Source organism: Panicum virgatum, chromosome 2N (genome assembly GCF_016808335.1).
Source record: "Panicum virgatum strain AP13 chromosome 2N, P.virgatum_v5, whole genome shotgun sequence".
Taxonomy (NCBI): Eukaryota; Viridiplantae; Streptophyta; class Magnoliopsida; order Poales; family Poaceae; genus Panicum; species Panicum virgatum.
The window spans coordinates 45350606-45372067 of NC_053146.1; the positions used below are offsets into that span (position 1 = coordinate 45350606).

At 43.1% G+C, this 21462-nt stretch overlaps 4 protein-coding genes across 4 annotated transcripts; 2 read left to right on the top strand and 2 right to left on the bottom strand.

Annotated features, from left to right (window-relative positions):
* The first annotated feature begins 13 nt into the window (after positions 1-13).
* Positions 14-2246, top strand: LOC120660687 (cytochrome c oxidase copper chaperone 2-like). Its single transcript, XM_039939303.1, has 2 exons — positions 14-200; positions 1673-2246. Exon 2 carries the CDS (start codon positions 1675-1677, stop codon positions 1894-1896), a length of 222 nt encoding a protein of 73 aa, XP_039795237.1. The 5' UTR covers positions 14-200; positions 1673-1674; the 3' UTR covers positions 1897-2246.
* A 1254-nt stretch (positions 2247-3500) lies between these two features.
* Positions 3501-5437, top strand: LOC120660686 (ubiquitin-NEDD8-like protein RUB1). The gene is made up of 3 exons (XM_039939302.1): positions 3501-3777; positions 4732-4991; positions 5135-5437. Exons 1-3 carry the CDS (start codon positions 3685-3687, stop codon positions 5241-5243), a joined length of 462 nt encoding a protein of 153 aa, XP_039795236.1. The 5' UTR covers positions 3501-3684; the 3' UTR covers positions 5244-5437.
* A 139-nt stretch (positions 5438-5576) lies between these two features.
* On the bottom strand, positions 5577-11130 carry LOC120660684 (BTB/POZ domain-containing protein NPY1-like). Its single transcript, XM_039939299.1, has 4 exons — positions 10762-11130; positions 8134-8203; positions 6443-7612; positions 5577-6326 (listed from the first exon to the last, which is right to left on the bottom strand). The coding sequence occupies exons 1-4, from the start codon at positions 10821-10823 to the stop codon at positions 5769-5771; spliced, it is 1860 nt and encodes a 619-aa protein (XP_039795233.1). The 5' UTR covers positions 10824-11130; the 3' UTR covers positions 5577-5768.
* A 7162-nt stretch (positions 11131-18292) lies between these two features.
* LOC120660688 lies at positions 18293-20008 on the bottom strand. The gene has a single exon (XM_039939304.1). The coding sequence runs from the start codon at positions 19216-19218 to the stop codon at positions 18310-18312; it is 909 nt and encodes a 302-aa protein (XP_039795238.1). The 5' UTR covers positions 19219-20008; the 3' UTR covers positions 18293-18309.
* Positions 20009-21462: the final 1454 nt, after the last annotated feature.

Sequence of the window (21462 nt, forward strand, 5' to 3'; positions counted from 1 at the left end):
ACGAGTCTATGACCCGTGCGGCGGAGGCGGCTCGTCTTTTCGGTTTCCACGCCGCGCCGCCGTCTCTTCTGGAACCCTCTCGTCTCCGCGTGCGGCGGCGCGCGATTGCTTCTCCCAATCTCCCTTCGGCTTTGGAACCGGATCCGGACCGCGAATTCGAGCTTGCGCCCGAGCTCGTCAGCTCCAGCGACTCCTATTCGGTAAACCCTAACTCCTCGCTCCAGTTCATTGCGACTTGCGCTGCGAGTACCAACTACCAAGCACCTCTATGATTAGACTAGCATGGCGGATAGTGCCTGTAGATTTGATATATGCTTTTCACGTTGCTATTGGTTGGTTTGCGAACGGGAGAGTAGAATGGTTTCGATTTTGTCTTCAGGATTTTGCCGGGGGGGATTAAGCTCTTCCTGTCGGCTGCAGTTTAATCATCAAGGGTACGGATTGGCAATGAACCCATAGAAAACTGAATTTCAGCATCTAGATGTTGTGTGAGATTCCAAATCAAACGTCTAGGGCTCTAGGCTACCTTGTGTTTAGGAATTTGGAAAGACAACCCATGCTGACCAAAGCATCATTCTTTGAATTACGAGCACAAATAACCGAACTGTAAGAATTCCTGCGCGTGTATGGATGTTTGTCTTCGTTTTCAAGCAGCCAATTCATATAAACTCTTCACAAATAAGGGAGGGAAAAGCTCTGCTGAGCCCCATCAAAGCCTAGTCTTGCTCCATTTCCGAGCAGCTGCACAATAGCACAAGCACGTAAACAACATACTGACCAAGTTAAGCATTGCAAGATACAGCATGCATGCCAAAGTATCTTGATCTTAGTATAGCATGCATCTGTTACCAACGGATTGTCTGGTGATCAAAAAATGGTTTCTGACTAGAGTAAAGAGTAAAGGCCTTCCTGAACGAAGTGTAATGGATACAACATTTTTAAATTATTATTATTATTATTATTATTATTATTATTATTTGTCTGGTTACTTAGATTGTCATCATTTTTCTTACTAAGACTCCCTCCGTTCGAAATTATAGGTCGTTTGACTTTTTCAACCCCAAGTTTGATCACTCGTCTTATTCAAAAATTTGTGCAAAACATCACTTCTTTTGTTGTTGCTTGCTTTATTAATACAAGTTCTTGAAGAATGGTTCAAATTTGACTATGTTTGTATAAATTTTTTGAATAAGACGAGTGGCCAAACTTGGTGTCAAAAAAGTCAAACGACCTATAATTTGGAATGGAGGGAGTATGTTTTAGTTGTGTTGACCATAACTCTTCTAGTTCATAATGTCAACAGCTTGAGTTTTGTGGATGCTGTTGAGGTGCACAGCCAATTTAGATCTGTATTCCCAGTCTCCCTGTTTTTAGTGACCATTTGTGTGTGCTTCTGAAAAGCCTTTATTGCTGAAAAGAGCAATGTTACCATATTAGTCTGGTTTTGATATATGAATTGAATAGTTGAATACCGTATGCAATGAGAGTAATCCTATAAAATTCTCTAGATATTTCAATTCTTTTGAGGCCAATAGATATTTCAATTCTGTAAAACATGTATGGCATGAAATAGAAGTAGACTGTTCATTAAAATTTTATGCTGTAGATAATCCAACCATTGGCCGTCCTGTCCTATTCAACACTAATCTAAGGCTCTTTCATTTCATTTCAGAGATGGGGAACACTGCATCTGTGAAAACTGAGGCTTCAGCTTCCGTGGAGCCACCTGCCACAACGGCTCCTGCACCTGAAACCAAGCCAAAAAAGATCTGCTGTGCTTGCCCAGATACGAAGAAGCTGAGAGACGACTGCATCGTGCAGAATGGCGAGGATGCCTGCGGAAAGTTCATAGAAGCCCACCTGCAGTGCCTGAGAGCTGAAGGGTTCAATGTCTGACACTTAGCTCTGTCATGGGAACTCCACATCTGTTTCTGCAGTAGTCTGATTTTGATCATAAGGAGCATGATGAATAAGAACTTCTGGTAGAGGGATAGTGAGAAACTAAGAACTCACTGTTTTGTTTATAGGCCGCAAAAAACGCCACTGAACATGGCTGTTTGGAAGAGGGTATGTGTCTTTTTTCCAGGGCATTCTGCACCATGCCTATCAGCAATTCTTGATGATACTCTAACTCTATGGGACATTGTATACGGAATTTGCTTGTTTTGGTCCACTGGTTGGTGATTCAGCACCAAACTGTATGGAACTATGGTTTTTAGTTTGCTACTAGCTAGAGTTTTCAATCACGTACTGATGTAATGAAGAAGATATCACACTCTTACACCGTTTGCCAGTGGCTGTACCTCCACTGCTCTCAGTTACCAGCACCACATGGTTTCCTGGTGACTGCATACACAACGCAGTGGTGGCTGGTGCCGGTGTTCTTGTCGTGTGGATGCCGTTGGTTCTCCACGCAAATGGCTTCCTTTTTTGTCTCAGGTTGCGTGGATTGTAAGCACTAACTTTTGGCGAGAATCTGCAGCCTGCAGCTCTCTTTTTCTCTTCCCCTCTTTTTATGTTTCAAATATTTTGTGGTAGTGGTAGTGGAGAGCCGGACAGCTTATTTGTTCTTTTATTTGCTATGGCACATATTCATGAAGCGATCATTGATGATCATACCTATCATAACAAAAGAATACAATGATTCTTCCATTCTGTCTATTTATCGATGATATCTCAGTTCTCACTGTCGAAGGAATTTGGGTGCCTATTTTATTCTTAACTATAATACATTAAATCATCTTATTCTTCCTAGTTGGATTTTTTTTTTCAAAACGTTTTTGCACTTTGCTCAATTCTCCCCCTAAATGATCGTTGTCGGAGTCCTCCCATGGGGGGCCATTACTAGATCAAAAGACGGAAATATTTCTATGTAACTTAATGTCGAATTCAGTTTGATTATAGGTGAACCACCACCTTAGATAGTTGAACTCTTGCAATCTTATTATAATTACTTCTATCTGTAACATGTACTTCCGTCGTTTCAAATTATGACTTATTTCAATTTCTTGGAGAGTCAAACTATTTCTATATTTAATTAAAATTATAGAAAATATTATAAAGATTTATAGCATCAAATAAATATACTATGCAAGTATATCTAATGAAAAATCTAATAATACTTATTTGGTATAATAAATATTAGTATTTTATTTTATAAATTTGGTTAAATTTGACATTTTTTATTCTTCAAGAAAGTTTTAATAACTTAGAATTTGGAACGGAGCATGTATATAGCAATTCTAACAAAAAAATAAAAAATTGTTCAGATATTTCATATGAATATGTGATCAAATGCGCAGCAACCACACGATCAGTTAAAATGTTATTTTTTTGTATATGTTTTATTTTAAAGTTTCAGTTAATAAGTTACTTCCAAGTTCAAATTTTAGTTTTTAAAAAATATTATGTAGAGATATGTTTATGCATAGTTTTTTATTATCTGAAAATAAGAATAATATTATATATATATAGTTGATAATTAATAAAACGTTAGAATCCAAGTCGAGTCGGAGTGGAGGAGCACCCGGTCGTGCCGCCACCAACCCCTATAAATCCGCATAACCTGAGTATAGGAAACAAGAGTTTTTTGGGTTGCTCTTCCGCTTAATTCTCACGCAGTTGGAGTTCGGCGCCCTCCAGTCTCCTGACCCGTAGCGCGAGGGAGGAAGAGGCGAGTAGAAGATGCAGATCTTCGTGAAGACCCTGACGGGGAAGACCATCACCCTCGAGGTGGAGAGCAGCGACACCATCGACAACGTCAAAGCCAAAATCCAGGTGCGTGCCGCCCCCTTCCGGTTCTTGCTCGCGGCTCGTCGTTGCTCCTGGCGGCGAGTCGGTAGCTTGGCAGTGACCTATTCTGCGACGAGTTTATGTTTGTCCTAGACTCCTTGTTATATTTTTCAATTCGACCCTAATTAATCCGGAGCCGAATGATCTCGCAAGATTTATGTTTAGGTTTGATTTGGGGGACTATCGAGGTATTTTCGATTGCTGGAAGGGAAGAGATTGATCAGATATGGCATAGCCGCCCTGATTGTGTTTTTGACTGCTTGAGCAAGACTATTATATTAAGTTCAATTTTGCTATTTTAAAACAATTACTCGAAAAATTGGATCGGGTTGTGGTAATCTAGTACTTTACCTTTTGATCCCCGCCGTGTTATTTTGCTGGAGGTAGTCGCTCCTCAAATGAGATCCATTCAATGGAGTTTGGTACAAGTTGTACTCAATGGCAATGTTTATCAAGTCCATGATGAAACCAGGAAGAATATATTCTCTTGCTTTATTGTTATTTAGATTTTAAATTAATCTTCTGAAAGGAATAAATGCTTCCATTAATTTCCTAAGTTGAAATAGAGTGGTTGCCTTGAATACTTTCTATTCTAGAGTTCAATATATTTCAAAGCATAATGGTCAAATGTATATGCCATTATGCCTCATTCTTTTTCCTGTTTGCTCTTTGTCCAAGTTATCCCTGTTTTAAAAGATGAAAGGTCCCTGTACAGTATGTATTCATTGTCCAATCATCTCCTATAGGGAAAGTTCATGTGGAATCGTTGTCTTTCAACTTTGAGAATTAGATCCTTGGTTTATATAGTTTGTTCCTAGTTTGATCTGAATCATGCCCCTGATTTTTCATCGGGAAATATCAGTAAAGCTCTATTAGCGGTCACTACATCGTGCAATTGGATGCTGAAGAGCTGCAATGCTATTTTTCTCCCTGTCACAGGACAAGGAAGGGATCCCTCCGGATCAACAGCGCCTGATATTTGCTGGCAAGCAGCTGGAGGATGGACGCACACTGGCTGACTACAACATTCAGAAGGAGTCAACTCTTCACTTGGTCCTCAGGCTCAGGGGTGGCACTATGATCAAGGTCAAGACTCTCACTGGGAAAGAGATTGAGATCGACATTGAACCCACTGACACGATCGACAGGATCAAGGAGCGCGTTGAAGAGAAAGAAGGCATTCCTCCCGTGCAGCAGAGGTATGCATATTGCACAGCATGCGGATTTTGGTTTTGTATGACGCAACTGCTACCATTTCTTTTCTTGCAAATGCATCTTTTATTTTTGAAACCAGTTATCCTTTCCTGATTGACTAATGAAGCAATTTTGGTCGCCCCTGAAGGCTCATCTATGCTGGTAAGCAGCTTGCTGATGACAAGACCGCCAAGGACTACAACATCGAAGGTGGCTCTGTCCTCCATCTTGTGCTTGCTCTGAGGGGCGGTTACTAGAGTTCATGAACTAGTCAGATAAACGGATGAGCCAGTTAAGGTCCGGCCGATTTGTGCAGACCTGGTGGTGTGGAATTTACAAAGAGATAATAACATACCAGCTTTGCGCGTTTGCCCAATGGAAGGGGTTGTCTTCCATGTTATTAACTGATACTACATGATTTAACGTGATTGTTTCAGGTTTATCTGCCTCAGCTTTTACAAATTGCTACCCCATCTAGATTTTTATTTGTGGAGTTCATCAATTTTCATATCTTGGTTGTGAGCTAGACATCGGGTACATGTGCTAACAAAAATCTTCTGAACGTTTTCACCCTAGTTGCTCAGTGATTCTTTAGTTCAAGGGCGAAGGCCCTGGTAAATCTTTGCTCTCAGTTGGCTACAGTAAAAGCTACAGCATGATCACATAGATAACAGCACTTTGGTCTGCTTACAAAAAGGACGAGCAGCAGCTGATTAGCATTCCTTCTTCTGTACAACAACCTAAGCCAGAGCTAACCTAGAAGGATAGCAAAAAAAAAGCCCCTATGAAACGGAATACCTCCTGTTCCTAAGAGGGGGAAGAGGGGAGGGCTTCACTTCGGCGGGCTTCGCAGACAATGGCGGGCTCTGCGAGCTGCCAGACGTCTCTGAGCCTTTGCCACCATGCTCGCCCTGCCCCTTGGTGCTCCACAGCTTGTCGAAGATCCTCCTGGACCGCGACTGCAGCAGAAGGCCTCCCAGCTGGTCCTTGAAGCTGTTCCTGCTGCCCCTGTGCTCGCTGATCCGGTGATGCTCGCTTTCCCTTGCGCTCAAGCTTGTCACCTGCTTATTCAAAGAGTTTGGATGCTTCGGTATCCGCCTTTCACAAGGGTCACACTGATCTGTCATAGGCCGTATGCAATCGTGTGATCTGTTGTTGGTCAGGGCGAGTTCTTTGCTTGAGCCAGCCCTCAGCTGCTGGAAAAAGAGGACCTGCACCACCAGCCGGAGCGGCAGGCGGTCATTTTGTGTGGCGTGCATGGATGCATCTGTGGAGAGCTTCTTGACATCCACCAGGCTGCAAATCTTCTTCTTGTCAGCTTTGCTTATGTCTGGGTGTTCCTGAATATAAAATGCAAATATATCATTAATAACATCGACAAGCAAGCAATGTACAATACCAACCATTGAGCATGAATCTAGGTGAATTAAGGTGTTTTTTTCAATCTTGAACATACCTTGAGATATGCATCGACCGCATAGTATAGGCCATCATGAACAGGTCTAGCCGTTTCTGGCACAGCTGTTGCTAGCTCAACAAATGTAGACAATGAAAGGTCTGGATCTGAAGCTACTTCAGACAGATAGCCATCAACAAGCTCTCCTACAGATAAAGTTGACTCTTGCTCAAAGTTGAGCTCGATCATCTTTTCGTCAGACTTCTCTACGAAACCACCATTATGAGACAATGCAGTTCTTGCAACAAATCTCTGGACAAGATTATGGACCAACTTAGAATCATATGTACCATCATTAGGCGAAGCAGCAGGTAACAAGAGATCCTTAACAGTAGCTTTGTGCAACTGGAAACTGATCCTTCTCATAAGCTCTTCCTTCACATGCTGCCCTGCTCCAACTAATATAGCAATTTTCAATAGCTTCAAGAGAAATCGGCACGAACAACCAGAGCTCTTATCAGATGGCAACAACCATATTATTGTCTCAACCAGACATTGATTCCTCCTCATATAATCCTCAGCAACCAAGGCATCATAAGAGTCCGGCAGCCATCTAACAGCATAGGCTTTGAGGGCCTCTCCTATCAGTTCGGGTGACATTCTCCCTTTCGATTTGATAGCAACCATAACTCTCTTGTAGAGGTCAACATCTAATTCACATAAGTCCTCAACCCACCAGTCTTTGGGAGCTAGTGGTGCTTTTCCTGTCGATTCAACTATTTCAGCACAAGCTACTCCTTTCTTGCTATTATGACTGTATGACCATGTTACATTGGCTGGATCCACAGATGTCTTCGAAGCGATGGCATCGATACATCTACCCACAACCTTCAGCTCTTCAGACCAAGGTAACATTGCCTTTGTGCTCTGGAGAACAATGATGGAATCCTTCCAGCTACGAAGGATGCTAGAATTGATAAAGACCTCGATTTTAAATATCAGGTTCCCCTTTTCCATATCTTCGGCCATTTCAAGGTACTCTGCTGCACATCTTGTTGCGACAACGTTGTGTGGACTGAGGGTGACAACCATCCCATAGCAGAACTTTGCACATATTTCAAATGCTTTTGCTCCCCCAGGAAGGTCATCTATGTGAACCTCATCAGTCCCCTCCTCAGTGGCCTTAAGAACTAATCGTTGAAGCTTGCCACTCTTGGACAGAAGGGGAAGCTGCATATGACACCAAAGTCAAACATAAATGTTACAGAATTATAGTCATCTCTGTAATAGAAGGCAATCAACACTCATATATTTATATTCTTATCTATATGAACCATATCCAGCGTAAAAGTAAAAAATATTCAAAGTAAAACATAAGTGATATGCAGATAAGATGCAGTAATTGGTGGCTAGACTATTTAGTCTCACAATAACAATATTTTCTTCTGTGGGGTTTTCAGTTCAACTAGTGTCACAGAATAAAATAATGGAAATGTCAACAAAAATAAGTAAATTACACCTGAAACAGTGTCTGGTAGATAAAGGAAAGAGACAGCCCGGCAACAATCATGTGCAAAACATAAATGCTGAGAATGTTCTATCATCAAATTATGATTGATAACCCCTCCAATTTGGATTCCAGGCCAGTAGGCCTCACGAAATAAGGAATTATGTATATTAGACCACCTTCATCATTATTGTAATGATAAATTTACACATCAGCCCAATAGTGAAAAGTAGTAGGCGCTAACCTTGTGTAAGTAAAATTTCACTTCGCCAACATGCACTACAACATCTGTTGCAAGATCAGAGACCACATATCTGCATGCATCAGCGACAAACTTTAAGCAAAAGCATATTGCATAATAATACATATATGCAATTTTCTTAATAGTAAGGACTAGATAAATATTCTAGTCAGATAATAGGTAACAATAGTTTCTCCAACTTCTTATCATCTAATGGAGAATCCACTTTCCAATTACTCACATCAGTGACAACCTAAGATCAATATGACAAAACTTGTGAGCCTAAAAGCCACCAAAAGATTAATATTTCAGTCAATTGCATGTCCGGCCAATGTATGGCTTTGCATAAATCAACAGTTATCATGCATATCGACAACAACATACCCATCAACCTTATCTTAGGCCCTAAAGATCCGGCAAAGACCTGCACTACTGGCCAATAATGGAGGCAAACATGTGGCAGATGTTTACTAGTTCATCTAAAAAAAGCAGCCCAAAGGCATCACTTGAGTTGGTAAGCGGCACAAGTACGCAATGGTGTAATTACTAAGATCCAAAATCAGTCATGTTCACTAGCTCAACACCATCCTTTTTCTCCCTTTGAAGAAGCATATGGGCGACTCAAACCCAGATTGCTTGTGGTTTCTTCATGCGGTTAACCCACTGCAGAAGAGTATCACCGCAGGATCCCAAATCACATTCTAAGCTTTATGCCACCACCACTGTCACTTTGCACTCATCAGTGGTACAGAAATACTACTGGATTGTTTCAAAAGACAAGTGATGATGAAGCAACTTGTGGTGGATTCTTTAACTGAAGGAAAAGTGAACACTGATCAATGATTAGGAAGATGGTGAGATGACCATCGTTTTCCACTTTCCTTAACAATATACTAACACAGCTAACTTTACCGAGTTGCCCAAATCAAACAGGAAGACTTAGTGATTAGGAAGATGGTGAGATGACCATCGTTTTCTACTTTCCTTAACAATAAACTAACCAAGCTACCTTTACCAAGTTGCCCAAATCAAACAGCAAGGCGTAGTGGTATTTACCATATAATAATACCACAGTAAAGCATAATGCCCCTACCCTTCAGATCTGACCTGCAGTCCTGCACTAGCCACAAAAGAGCGGAGAAAGCAAGTACAAATTCTGATAAAAAGCCTACAACAAAGCCATACTTTCTAGCCAGGAAATAAATGAGAACAATCCTATTCAAACGCAGGCACAGCACTAACGGATACCAAGAAATCCAGGTAAACAAGAACACTGAAATTAGGCCGTGTTTAGTTGTTTACGTGTAAAAATTTTGCAAAGGAATCTTATTAATTTGAAGTACTAAATGAAATCTATTTACAAAACTTTTCGCACAGATGGGTTGTAAATCGCGAGACTAATCTAATGATGCTAATTAATTCATGATTAATCCATAATTAGCGGATGGTACTGTAGTATCACTGTTGCAAATCATAGATTAAGTACTCATTAGATTCGTCTCGCGATTTACAGCCCATCCATGCAAAAAGTTTTATAAATAGACTTCATTTACTACTCCATGCTTGTGTCAAAATATTCGATATGATGTTTTTTTTTTATTTACGGGGTTTATCTGATCTAAACAGGTCCTTAGACTAGGGTTCAGCTCAATGACCCAATGAGGAACCGCATCTCGGCGAGAGTAATTATTTAATCAGAGGATTGCCCATCACTGTAAAATAAAATCGCTGAACAGCTAGCAAGTAGTATGGCGACAAGGAGATGGCCACAAACAACTAATCCCAAGAAAAACAAGGAATGCCAGCTTGAGAGAGAGAGAGAGAGAGAGAGAGAGAGAGAGAGAGAGAGAACTTGATTTTTTTCAGATGGATCTAGTTCATTGAAGTGCGGCATGGAACAGATTGAACAGAATGCGGAGGATACGCCGGACCCATAAAAAAGCACAAACTGGTAGGGAAAAAGAAAATAACACAGTCAACTCAAACGGCGAGTTCAGATGAAGAAGGCCCATATTTTGGAAGAAACGAGAAGTACGAACAAATTTGGTGGCATTGGCAATCAAAAAGATACAACAAAAGGATCCAAGTACAATAATGTCACGTCGAAATCAAGGGACGAGGCACGAAAGGACAAAAGAGTCGGTTATTCTGAAACCAAAGCAGGACAGACAGTCCAAACAAGAACATGGTGATACAAGCAACGCTGGTGTCAAACCACCCCCATGTTAGCACCCGCCACCTTTACCACCATTCCGCAAAACTTTCCGAGCACGGATTAACCTAGCTCCTAGCTCTTTGCAGGGAATCGATCCAAATTTGAAGATGAAAAAAGATGAGATTTTGACGCGGCCCCTAACCGCCGGGAACACTGTTGCATCATTCACCAGCACGGCAGCACCGGATGAATCGAAGCGGGTAACTCCTCACATAATCATCAGCATCCCGAAAGGAGTACTCGGCGTCCGGCAAAGAAAAAAACTCGGTTTTTTTACAAGATCAAGAAGCTGCGATCCTAAAGTGTTGAATAGTAGATGCCATAGAATGCAACAAAGATCACCGCACTGAGCCTGAGCCGGAAGAGAGAGAGAGAGAGAGAGAGGAAGTTTTTGGAGAACGGAGGCGTGTGCTCACTTGACGTCGGCGGCGTCGGACTGGAAGGCGTCGGGCTTGGAGCCCAGCTTCATGAACTTCATCCTCCTTCCCTCGCTCAGAGCCCTGCTCCCATGCACCGCGCCACGGGAAAGCAGCGCAGCGGGAGAACTTTGCAGTGCGGCGCCGCTGCGAAAGAGCTCGCCGGTCGGTGAGGGGGGATTGAACGCGGCAATTAAGGGGGGGAGCGGTGGCCTTGGGCTGGGAGGAGGTAGGGAGCCAGGGACGGCGACGAGCAGGACCGCAGGAGGGAGGCGGCGGCGGCCAATGATGCCGTGGCGTGTTAGTGATGGGATATTATTAACTTCCCGCACTGCACCAACCCAACCCCTCCTCTCACTCTCCTCTTCCTCACTGCTGCCCTCTGTCCTCCCTCCGCCTGGTAAAGCCGCCCTTCTCGTTGCTCGCTGCTCGCTGCAATCACTGTGTTCGGCTGGTGGATTATTTCCAGCACTACAGTATTTCCCTCTCATATTTTTCTAACTTCAGCCTCCAGCCACCAACCAAATAACAATATTTTTCTCTCACAACACTCCAGCTCCATCTCCAACCTACCGAATGTCTCTGCCTATACAGTAGTGGCGTAGCCTTTTTCGCCCTCCCTATGCCAGCTGCGTCTCCGCCCGGCACCTTGCCTGCGCTGTGCGCCTCTTCTTCCTCACTTCGACGCTATGTTCTGAGAACAGTGCTCCACAACTGCAGATTTGCAGTGCTTACTCCACGATTAGCCGGGCTAATTGCCCGCTTAGTTTCGCTTTCGGCATGATTAATCGTAGCATTTCAGCGTGCGGGCGTCATCGGTGACCCGATCCGTGGGTGCAGGCGGCGGCCCTGTGACAGTTCACAGTTTACACAGCACAGCACGGGTCCCTTTCCGTGTGTGTGTGCGGCGCGCTTCAGGGCGACAGGGAGGGCAATGTTTTTTTTTTCTCTCTCTCTGAAGAAACTTTCTTCAGGCGGGAGGCATAACGAGGCAGTGACGTCGTACAGCAGTATCCCCTCTCTGTTTCTTCTAGAAGGCTTGTCAAAGTTCTGGACTTTTCCTTCGCACTGAATTGCTTGCCGATCATTCGGAAAAGATGAGAAATCGTTCTCCTTTTCGGTTCAGACTTCAGAGATTGGCTGTATTTGGTTTCCTCTCCTTCCCAGCGCGCACGTTTTTCGAGAAAAGAATTTTGTATGCATGGTGTCCTAAATGAAATCTATTTGCAAAACTTTTTCAAAGATGGGTGTAATTTTTCGCGACGAATCTAATGACGATAATTAATCGATGATTTGCTACAGTGATTCTCTCTAATCGCGCGGTCAAAGGCCTCATTAGATTCTTCAGGGTTCCTAGCGCGGGGATTCCGAAGTTGGTTTTGTAAATTAACTTTGTTTGACACCGTAATTAGCGGTCAAAGTACGTGCTAGTCTATTTTAGGGAAGAACCAAACAAGGCCATTTGTTGGAGGCCATTTTCTCACGTTTCAAACGGGCCTGACGTTGAAAAATAAAGAAATTAAACCCCGCAAGTTTCTCGCAAATCTTCCCTTATGTCAAAATCTTAGGTTTATTTCGCCTTGACGAAATCCGTTAATGGAATTGGTTGGTGAGGCGTGGGGAATCAGCTAGTGGGCAGCCATGCATGTCAAACTGACGACCGGAGGTATGCAAAGTTATATATGTGCGCGTACGTCACTTCCGCGAACTCCATCTGAAAATTCTGATCCATTATATCGTACGCAGATGCATTTGAAAGTAGAGCTTTCTCTTCGATGGAACTGAACCGTGGAAAACTGGAAATACGGACGTTCAGTGTCAGTGAGATCGATGGATCGATCGATACTTTATTAGCGTACTCCGATCCTCGAGTAAAAAAAAAACTTGCAAAACTTGTTAGTTGATGCATGCGCTTGCGAGTCAGGGACGTTCTCACCCTTTTCGCCTCCTTGGACGATAAAGTTTTGAGAACACGTAAAAGGCCGGATCCAACCTTACCTTTAAAGACCGGCCGGTAATTCTGCAAGTTAACCATGCACCTGGCTCTCTTTAGATTCCCTTCAATTATAGTTTATAGCTTGCTAAAGCTTGAAGCTCTTATTTAGCAAACTAAAACTTAGATTGCTAAACTTTAGTTGTTTGGATTCATTTGCTAAACTCTTCTAAATGACCATGCTACCTTTCATTTAATTCTCGGCACCAACTCTCCACATGTGCTTTGTTTTTCCAAAGACTAGTGGGTGGAGTTATTGCGGGGGTATTTTGGACTTTCCTTACTTCTAGCAAGTTTTAGCAACTCTCGTGTCTAGCTAATGACTAAAACTCTTTTTTGGTCCAACTGAAGTTTAGCAACATTTTAGTTGTAGACTTGTTTGGATCCAAAGTTGCTAAAATTTAGTAGGGGATCCAAACAAGCTTGACCGAAACCATACATTGCATTGTTATTCTAGAATCCATCCCATCAGCTAGCAAAAGCCCTTTTGTGAGCTTACGACGCCCTAGCAGAGAGAGCTTCCACTTGCAGAATAATGGAGCGGAGGAGGGAGCCAGCAGCCAGGTGCGTTTCACCTTTTGACGGAGACGCTCGCTCGCCGCAACGATGGAGGGCACGTCACGCTCACCAGGGATGGGCTCTGAAAAGGAAGGAGGGAGGGGATCATCTATCTGAAAACAATAGGTTAACCGGAAAGGATTAGCCGCGCGAAAGGCAGCGTGATTCGTGATTAATCCCTATTCTACTCGCATATCGACCGACCGACCCACCTCCAATTAGGCTCATGACAACTACTAAAGCCAACTAGAACCAGTACCGGTGCACAGTTTCATAGTACAATTAAGACCGAAAACTATATAATTGTGGTAGTTGAGTTTTATGGGGTGAACTTTTTTTACATCCTATGAAATTCTCTCATTCTTTTATTAATGCGGTATATAATTTAATTACTATAAATCTTACATAAAATTTCCGTTAAACTGACCTAAGTCCGTACACGCTGCATCGATCTCACACCCCTCCGCGACCCTAGCTAGCTCCCTGGCTTTCTCGCTCGCCGCCGCCGCGGCGCATCGCGCGCCACGCGTTCTGTGCCGACGCGCGCCGCGGAAGCAGCCGCAGCTGTCGCTCGGCCACGGCAGCGCGCGGCTGGCTCGACCCGGCGGTGCTGCGTGCCGCAGGTCGGCAGCAGCAGCAGCATGGTCCGATCCACAACAAATGCGTGCCGATGATGCATGGCTCCGTTTTGTTGTCCCGTTTTCCTCTGATCCGGCATGATGATGGATGGAGATGGATCGTGGGATACTGAGATCGTTTTGTTGACTCGACGCAGCGTCATCCGCTCGATCGGAACGCACACGCGCGTGAACGCTTGCTCGAAGCGGCCGGCCTTCAATTTTTTTTTGATAATAACAAGGCAGCAATATATTAAACCAAGCGTTCATTACATATTATGTTCCGAATAATTTCTGGAGGCTCATTAAACCAAATTACATCTTTAAACACATCAGCTTGCTTAGCTATAACATGAGCTGCCTCATTACACCACTTACTAACATAGGAAAAAGTTACAGAAGGGTTTTCACTGATTAAGTTTCTAACATCCTGAATAATAACTGCCACATGAGATCTATCATGGACCTTGGATTTTATCTTCTTGATAACACTTAAGCAGTCCGAGGCCACAACAACTTGCAGCAAGTTTTGCTCCAAGGAAAAGGAGACAGCTCTCCTTATGGCTATTGCTTCAGCTAGCTCTGGGTCATCGAATCTTTGTATTAACTGACAGCACGCAGCAATGAAATCACCTCTATGATCACGAACCACCAAACCAACACCCATACGAGGTGGATTTTTAAATGTTGCTGCATCAACATTAATCATCAACCATCCATCCGGCGGTGGAATCCACTTTGGAACAGAGTATTCAGATTCACACCTATGCGATGTTGGTGATTTAAATAAGTGCATCAATGCCATTTGTACATAAGTTTTCACCTTTTCTGCAACTCTATTGGGATGAGTAAGGTTTTCACCATTACGTACCGCATTTCTTGCCTCCCAAATATGCCAGGTTGTGATGGTAAAGACCGTTGCATCCTCATCAGTAGCACCATCTAGAAAATCAAAGAGCCATTGTTTAATGGAAGGCAAGTATTGAATTTTGCATTTGATGCCAAAACACCTTTTTATTTCCCGCCAAACTTCATAAGCATATTGGCACATTAAAATAGCATGTTGCACCGTTTCTTCCCTACCACAGTAGCAGCACATATCAGAAGCATGTAAATTTCGAAGTTTGAGTTGAGCACCTGTCGGCAAACAGTCCTGAACCATCCTCCATAGCATAACTTTCATCTTGGGCGGCGCCTTAATGGACCAAAGACGTTTCCACATTTTAGAAGTTTCCTTTTGATCTGAATTCTCTCCTCTGCCATTAGCACTCATAAATCTATGAAAGCTCTCAATTCTCATTAATGAATATGCTGTTTTTACCGTATAAATACCTGTTTTAGAATGTGGCCAGGCTGGGAAATCCTCACAGGCTGTTTTGCTCAATGGAATTTGTAGGATCTTATCTGCATCACCTTCTGTGAAGCATGTTCGAATAAGGCCCTCATTCCAATCACCAGATTCTTCATCTATAAGAAAATGAACTGTGAGATCATCAGGAAGAGGCACAATAGGTTTTAGTAAAGAAGAGTTTTCAATCCAGCGATCCCTTGTTAACTGAATCCTTCTCCCATCTCCCACTCTCCATACTATACCTTTTTCCAGTAGCTTCTTCCCATGCATGAGACTTCGCCATGTAAAAGATGAACTTCTTGGCTGTGATGCGAACCAGAAATCACAATGAGGAAAATAACGGCCTTTTAGCACCCTTGCACAAAGAGAATGTGGCTCTGTAAGGAGTCTCCAGCATTGTTTTCCCAACATTGCTTGATTGAATAGTTCCATGTCCCGAAAGCCCATGCCGCCCAAAGCTTTTGGTGTGGTTAACCATTCCCATGATCGCCAATGCATTTTCTTCTTCCCATTTTCAATTCCCCAAAAATAATTTGAAATTGTCATTCTCATCTTCTCACATATTCCAGCTGGTAGTCGAAAGCAACTCATCACATAAATTGGAATTGCTTGTATCACCGATTTCAACATAACTTCCTTACCCGCCCGGGAAAGGGGTCGATCACTCCATCCTCTCACCACTTCCCACATTCGATGTGATAGGAAATTAAATCTATTAGATAGTGATCTACCAACCCATGATGGCATTCCCAAATAGTTTGACTGCAATGCTTCATTTTGTATATTAAGATGTATCTTCACTCTTTCTTTAATTTGTTCCGGACAATGAGCACCAAAGGAAACTGAAGATTTCTGACGATTAATCCTCTGTCCAGAGCCTTCACTGTAAACCTGTAGCACCTCATTTAGAGCCTGAAGATTCTTCGCATCTCCTCTTGTGAAAAAGATACTATCATCTGCGAAGAGAAGATGTGATATCGTTGGCCCCTTTGTTCCATTCTTAAGCCCTTTAAGAAATCCCTCACTTTCTTTCTTCTTTATAAGACATGACAGACCCTCTGCGCAAATAAGAAATAGATATGGGCTGATCGGGTCACCTTGCCTTAATCCTCTTGTTGGTTTGAAAACCTGTGATAGTTCTCCATTAATTCGAACAGCATATCTGACATTTGTTACACACCTCATTACAACATTGATCCATGCATTCGAGAAACCCATTTTGCTCATAACCCCCTGCAGGTATCTCCATTCGACTCTGTCATATGCCTTCATCATATCTATTTTCAAAGCAAAAAATGGAGTTTTAGATTTCTGTTTTCTAATCGTGTGCATGCATTCATAAGCAATTAAAACATTATCTGTTATTAGCCTGCCCGGCACAAAAGCACTTTGTTCATCTGAAATAATATTTGGAAGAACATTCTTTAATCTGTTAGCTAACACTTTGGAAGCTATTTTGTACAGGACATTACACAAACTTATTGGGCGGTAATTCACCAACCTCTCAGGTCGTGAAATTTTAGGAATTAAAACAATAGTAGTATCACAAAGCCCATCAGGAATTTGGTCACCTTGTAAGAAGCTCCTCACAGCATGGCAGATTTCATCCTTCAAAAGATCCCAGTGACGCTGATAAAAAAGCGCTGGAAAACCATCAGGACCTGGCGACTTGGTCGGTCCCATTTGGAATAAGGCATCATGGATCTCCTCATCTAAGTAGGGCTTACATAACTCCTCATTGGTGATCTGATTCAGCTTGCACGGGATAGTCTCCAGAATAACATTCATTTGGGGACAGGGCTCACTAGAATATAAGTTCATGTAGAAATCACGGGTCATACATTTAATCTGTTCTTTATCCTCACATTTTGTACCATCATCTTTCAAAAGATACGATATCCTGTTTGTATTTTTTCTAGCTGAAGCTCTCGCATGGAAAAAGGAGGTGTTACGGTCCCCCTCTTGGAGCCAATCCACTCGTGACCGCTGGCGCACCATTATTTCCTCACATTCAAATAGCTCACACAGCTTCCGTTCAATCGACCTTTCTTCTTCAGAGTATTCCATTGTGGTACAGGAAGATCGAAGAGTTGCCAGCCGTCTTTCAAGCTTCTTGATCTCCTTTCTGACCGAACCAAAAGTGCTCATACTCCATTTCTGCAAAGAGCCTGCCATTTTCTTTAAATTTGACCAAACTGATTGAATATTTCTTGGTCCTTCTGAACCTTCTTTCCGGCTCTTCTCTACCACCTCCATATAGTCAGCAGCCCTTGCCCACATTGCCTCATATCTAAAAGTTTGTGAAAAAGGTTTGGCTTCATTACATTTAAAGCCGTTGCCAATTGAAATTAGGACAGCATAGTGGTCCGATGAATATGTAATCACGTTTTCGACTTGGCAGTCTGCAAATAGCTCCATAAACTGTCCATTAGCCACTGCTCTATCAAGTCTTACTTTAACATTGTCATTACCTTTTTGCCTATTGTTCCATGTGAACTTTGGCCCTGAGAAGCCCAAATCAACTAGATCGCAGTCCTCAAGACACTCTCTGAAAAGTTTCATCTGTTGTTCCCCTCTTTCTACTTTACTCATATGTTCATCACTACTTAGCACTTCATTAAAATCACCTGCACATATCCACGGTCCAATCCATTGTGTTCTAATAAAGCGAAGGAGATCCCAGACTTTGTGTCTCAATTCTGTTCTAGGCTCCCCATAAACAAAGGTAGATCTCCATAACATCTCCGTTCCCATTTTTATTGTCACATAAATAATATTTGTAGTATAGTGTTGGAGAGAAACATGGCACTCCTTGCCCCAAAACAGGGCCAGGCCCCCACTGCTTCCTTCACTGCTCACCGCAAAGCAACCAGAAAATCCAAGAGACCACATCAAATTTCTTGCTTTAGAATCCCTCATTTTAGTTTCCGATAAAAATAGGAGGGAGGGACGGAAACGCTTCACCAAAAGGCGAAGCTCAGCAACTGTCGAGGCAGTCCCAAGACCCCGACAGTTCCAACATAAGATATTCATGGCTCCCGGCGGGGCTGGTACCCAGCCACCGCCGATAGAATTACAGAAGTATTTTCCTCATTCCTTTGCCTCTTTGCCATCTCTATTTCCTCCCCTTCAAATTCCACCTCATTAACAATTTGGGCCTTTGTCGATTGAGCTACCACAATTGCCATCTCCATAGGGTCTGTACCTTGTGTGACCTCATTGCACCAAGCACCATTAATCAAATCCTCCCTTGATTTCATTTCTGGTTTCCTTTTCTTTCCAAGACCCGATGCACTAGTTTCCATATCAACATTCTTAGCATCTTTTACAAAGTTGGGTTCTGTTGTGGCAGTTATATTTTGGCTCCTTCTATTACAGAAAGTCTCTTTGTCCTCATCCTTGTCACTAGAATCCAAAGATTGTTGTCCCGAGGGGCACATAGTCCTTGATTGATTATTTAAAAGCTTAGAATCAGGTCCCCCTGCCATCATACCACGCCCACTAGCTGCATTAGACTTCTCTGAGAAACTACCACCTTGGCCTACCCCATCCCCAAAACTCCTTTTCTTTCTTTCGTCTGCAGCTCTTAACTCCATATTATAATGAAGATTGCCATTTTCATCCCGTTCAGCAGGATTTGGGCACTCCACCGATGAATGTCCAATAATTCCACAAGAGTAGCAGTAGCTTGGCAATTTTTCATATTGCACCTCATACCACTCCTTTTTCTGTCTCTTTACAAAGAAAATTGACACACCCCTTCGCAAAGGTTTTGTTATGTCAATCCTCACCTTTGCTCTGAGATAAGGCCCCCAAGCCCTGCCATTGGAGTCTGCGTCAACCTTTTCCACTTTACCTATCTTTCCAGCTAGCTCTTCTCCCCAACTTTTGTTCATAAGACCAAAAGGGAGGTTCTTGATTCTCACCCAGATTAACATATGATTGAGAACTACATCTGTTGGCCTCAGATTGGCATCAAACTCTTGAACTAGGACTGCTCGGTTGCCCACATTCCATGGAGAGCCATCAAGCACTCGGACTTTGTCCTGCGTCTAACCAAATTCAGCAATGAACATATTATCCCCAACCGTCCTTGCATTCAATCCCTTCGGATTTCCCCATGCAGGCCTCAGCGCCGCCATAATTGTTTGAATATTTAGAACCCCCTGCGATAAAACTTTACCAATAATCGCACAATTGGACGTAGCTAATCCATCTTCAACATCATCTGTCACCTCCAAAGCATCACTTTCCTCCGATGTGAGTCTCAGGCGGCCAATCATCTCAGCCATCCTGTCTCCCGAGGATCGACCGCCCCAACCCTCACCAACCTTTTGCATCAGCATTAGGGGTAGCAGCTTGCTTTTCCCCACTATCAGTACGCGGCTTGAATCTCCGCAGTCTGCTTGGTTGCAAAGGCTCCCACCACCTCCTTCTGAATCTGCAGCACCCCTGCTAACTCCTAATCCCACCAGACACGCAAGCCAAGGGCGGGTAGTGAAGCTCCAGTTCACCCCTTAGTCGCCCCGAACCGCGGTAGATGGAAAATCAGGAGCAATAGGAGATGCAGATAGTCTGATTGAGGAGGAGGAGCAGAGAGAGTGCCTCGCGAGAAGATCACGAGTACACAGAAGGACTCCCGACCTTGAATCTGGATCTAGAAGATCTGGATTTTGGTGGGGAGAAAATCGCCTCTCTACTGTTCACACAAACAGTCAGGAAGGCAGTACCGGCCTTCAATTTGTTAATTCAGCGCGGCCGCCGCGCAGGGGGTGATGGAGAATTTGGGTCAAACGACGACGGGCCGGGGCCGGTGAGCTTAGCTTTGGTTGTTAGGGAGGGTGTTTAGTTGGCCAAAAAGTTTGTGTTTGTGTACTGTAGCACATTGCGTTGTTATTTCACAATTAATGTACAATTATTAATTAATTAACATCATTAGATTCATCTCGTGTGAATCAGTTAGACTATGTAATTAGTTATTTTTTCTAACTGCATTTAATGCTCCATGCATGTGTTCGAAAACTTGATGTAACGGGTACTGTGAATTTTTTTTGGAAATTACTAATCTACGCCCGGACCGGCTTTTGCCAAAAGGTACGGTTATGTCTAATGCATGCAGATCGAGGTATGTATCCCGGTGAGAGACCGTGACTCAAAGGAGAGGAGATCAGGCCTGGAGGAGATACCTTACCTGTGGCTGCAGTTTTGTGGCGTGCGCGCGCGCGCATGCTTATACATATGCATGATGGGCTTATTTGGTTGATGGGGTGTCATCAACTCGGGGTGTGGGATCTGTAGTTTGCAACATTATATTGACGTGGCACGGTAAATCAAAATTGATGAAATAATAAGGTTGCTTGAGAACCTATGAAATTAATCAATGGCAACACTTGTGTTTGGGAAAAAAAATGGCAAAACTTAGACACAAGCACTATTACCAAAAGTTTACAATTGACCTCTTTTTCCCTTCTTCGGTGTATAAAAGGGCACCCATGCTACATTCACTTAGTATGTTTTTCTAGATAATTTTTAGATAACGAAAACCATCCGCTTCAGACCTCTACGAAGGGGCATCACTCACAATTATTACATCATATCGTATAATGTTTACAACACATAATGATACATCATTACGCCGTGTGCTGTCTGTGTTTCCTCTTTTCTTTTCTGATAAGTTGGTTTAATTTTACCCTTAACCTGATCAGACGCAAGCACCGACATTCAGACATCGAAATCGCTCGAACTAATAACCAGGTACACGGTCGGGTGGTAGTACTCCCTCCATCTAAGTATGATAGATATATTTGCACATGGCACAATGACCAAGAGTAACAAGTTTGCTTATCACTTTAACCTTCCTCTCCTCGTTTCTGCAGTCGTTTGTGGGCCACGAAGGATGTGAGCAGCCGATTTTTAACATGGGGGCAAAACCGTTGCCTCTGTGATCCATCCCGAGGTGCGCATGGCCACTGGAGTTACTGCAAAGGGGAGGCGAACGGACTTCCTCGTGGAAATTCCGAGGCGGAGGCTAAATGTGTCGATCAAAACTGGATTTTTTTTTAATTTTCGAAATATATCTATCATATTTGGATGGAGGGAGTACAACGCAAGCAACTCGATCGAGTGGTCCTGCCGCCTCTCTACATTTCCCTTTCAAGTTTCAATGTGCGAGGCCAAAGCGA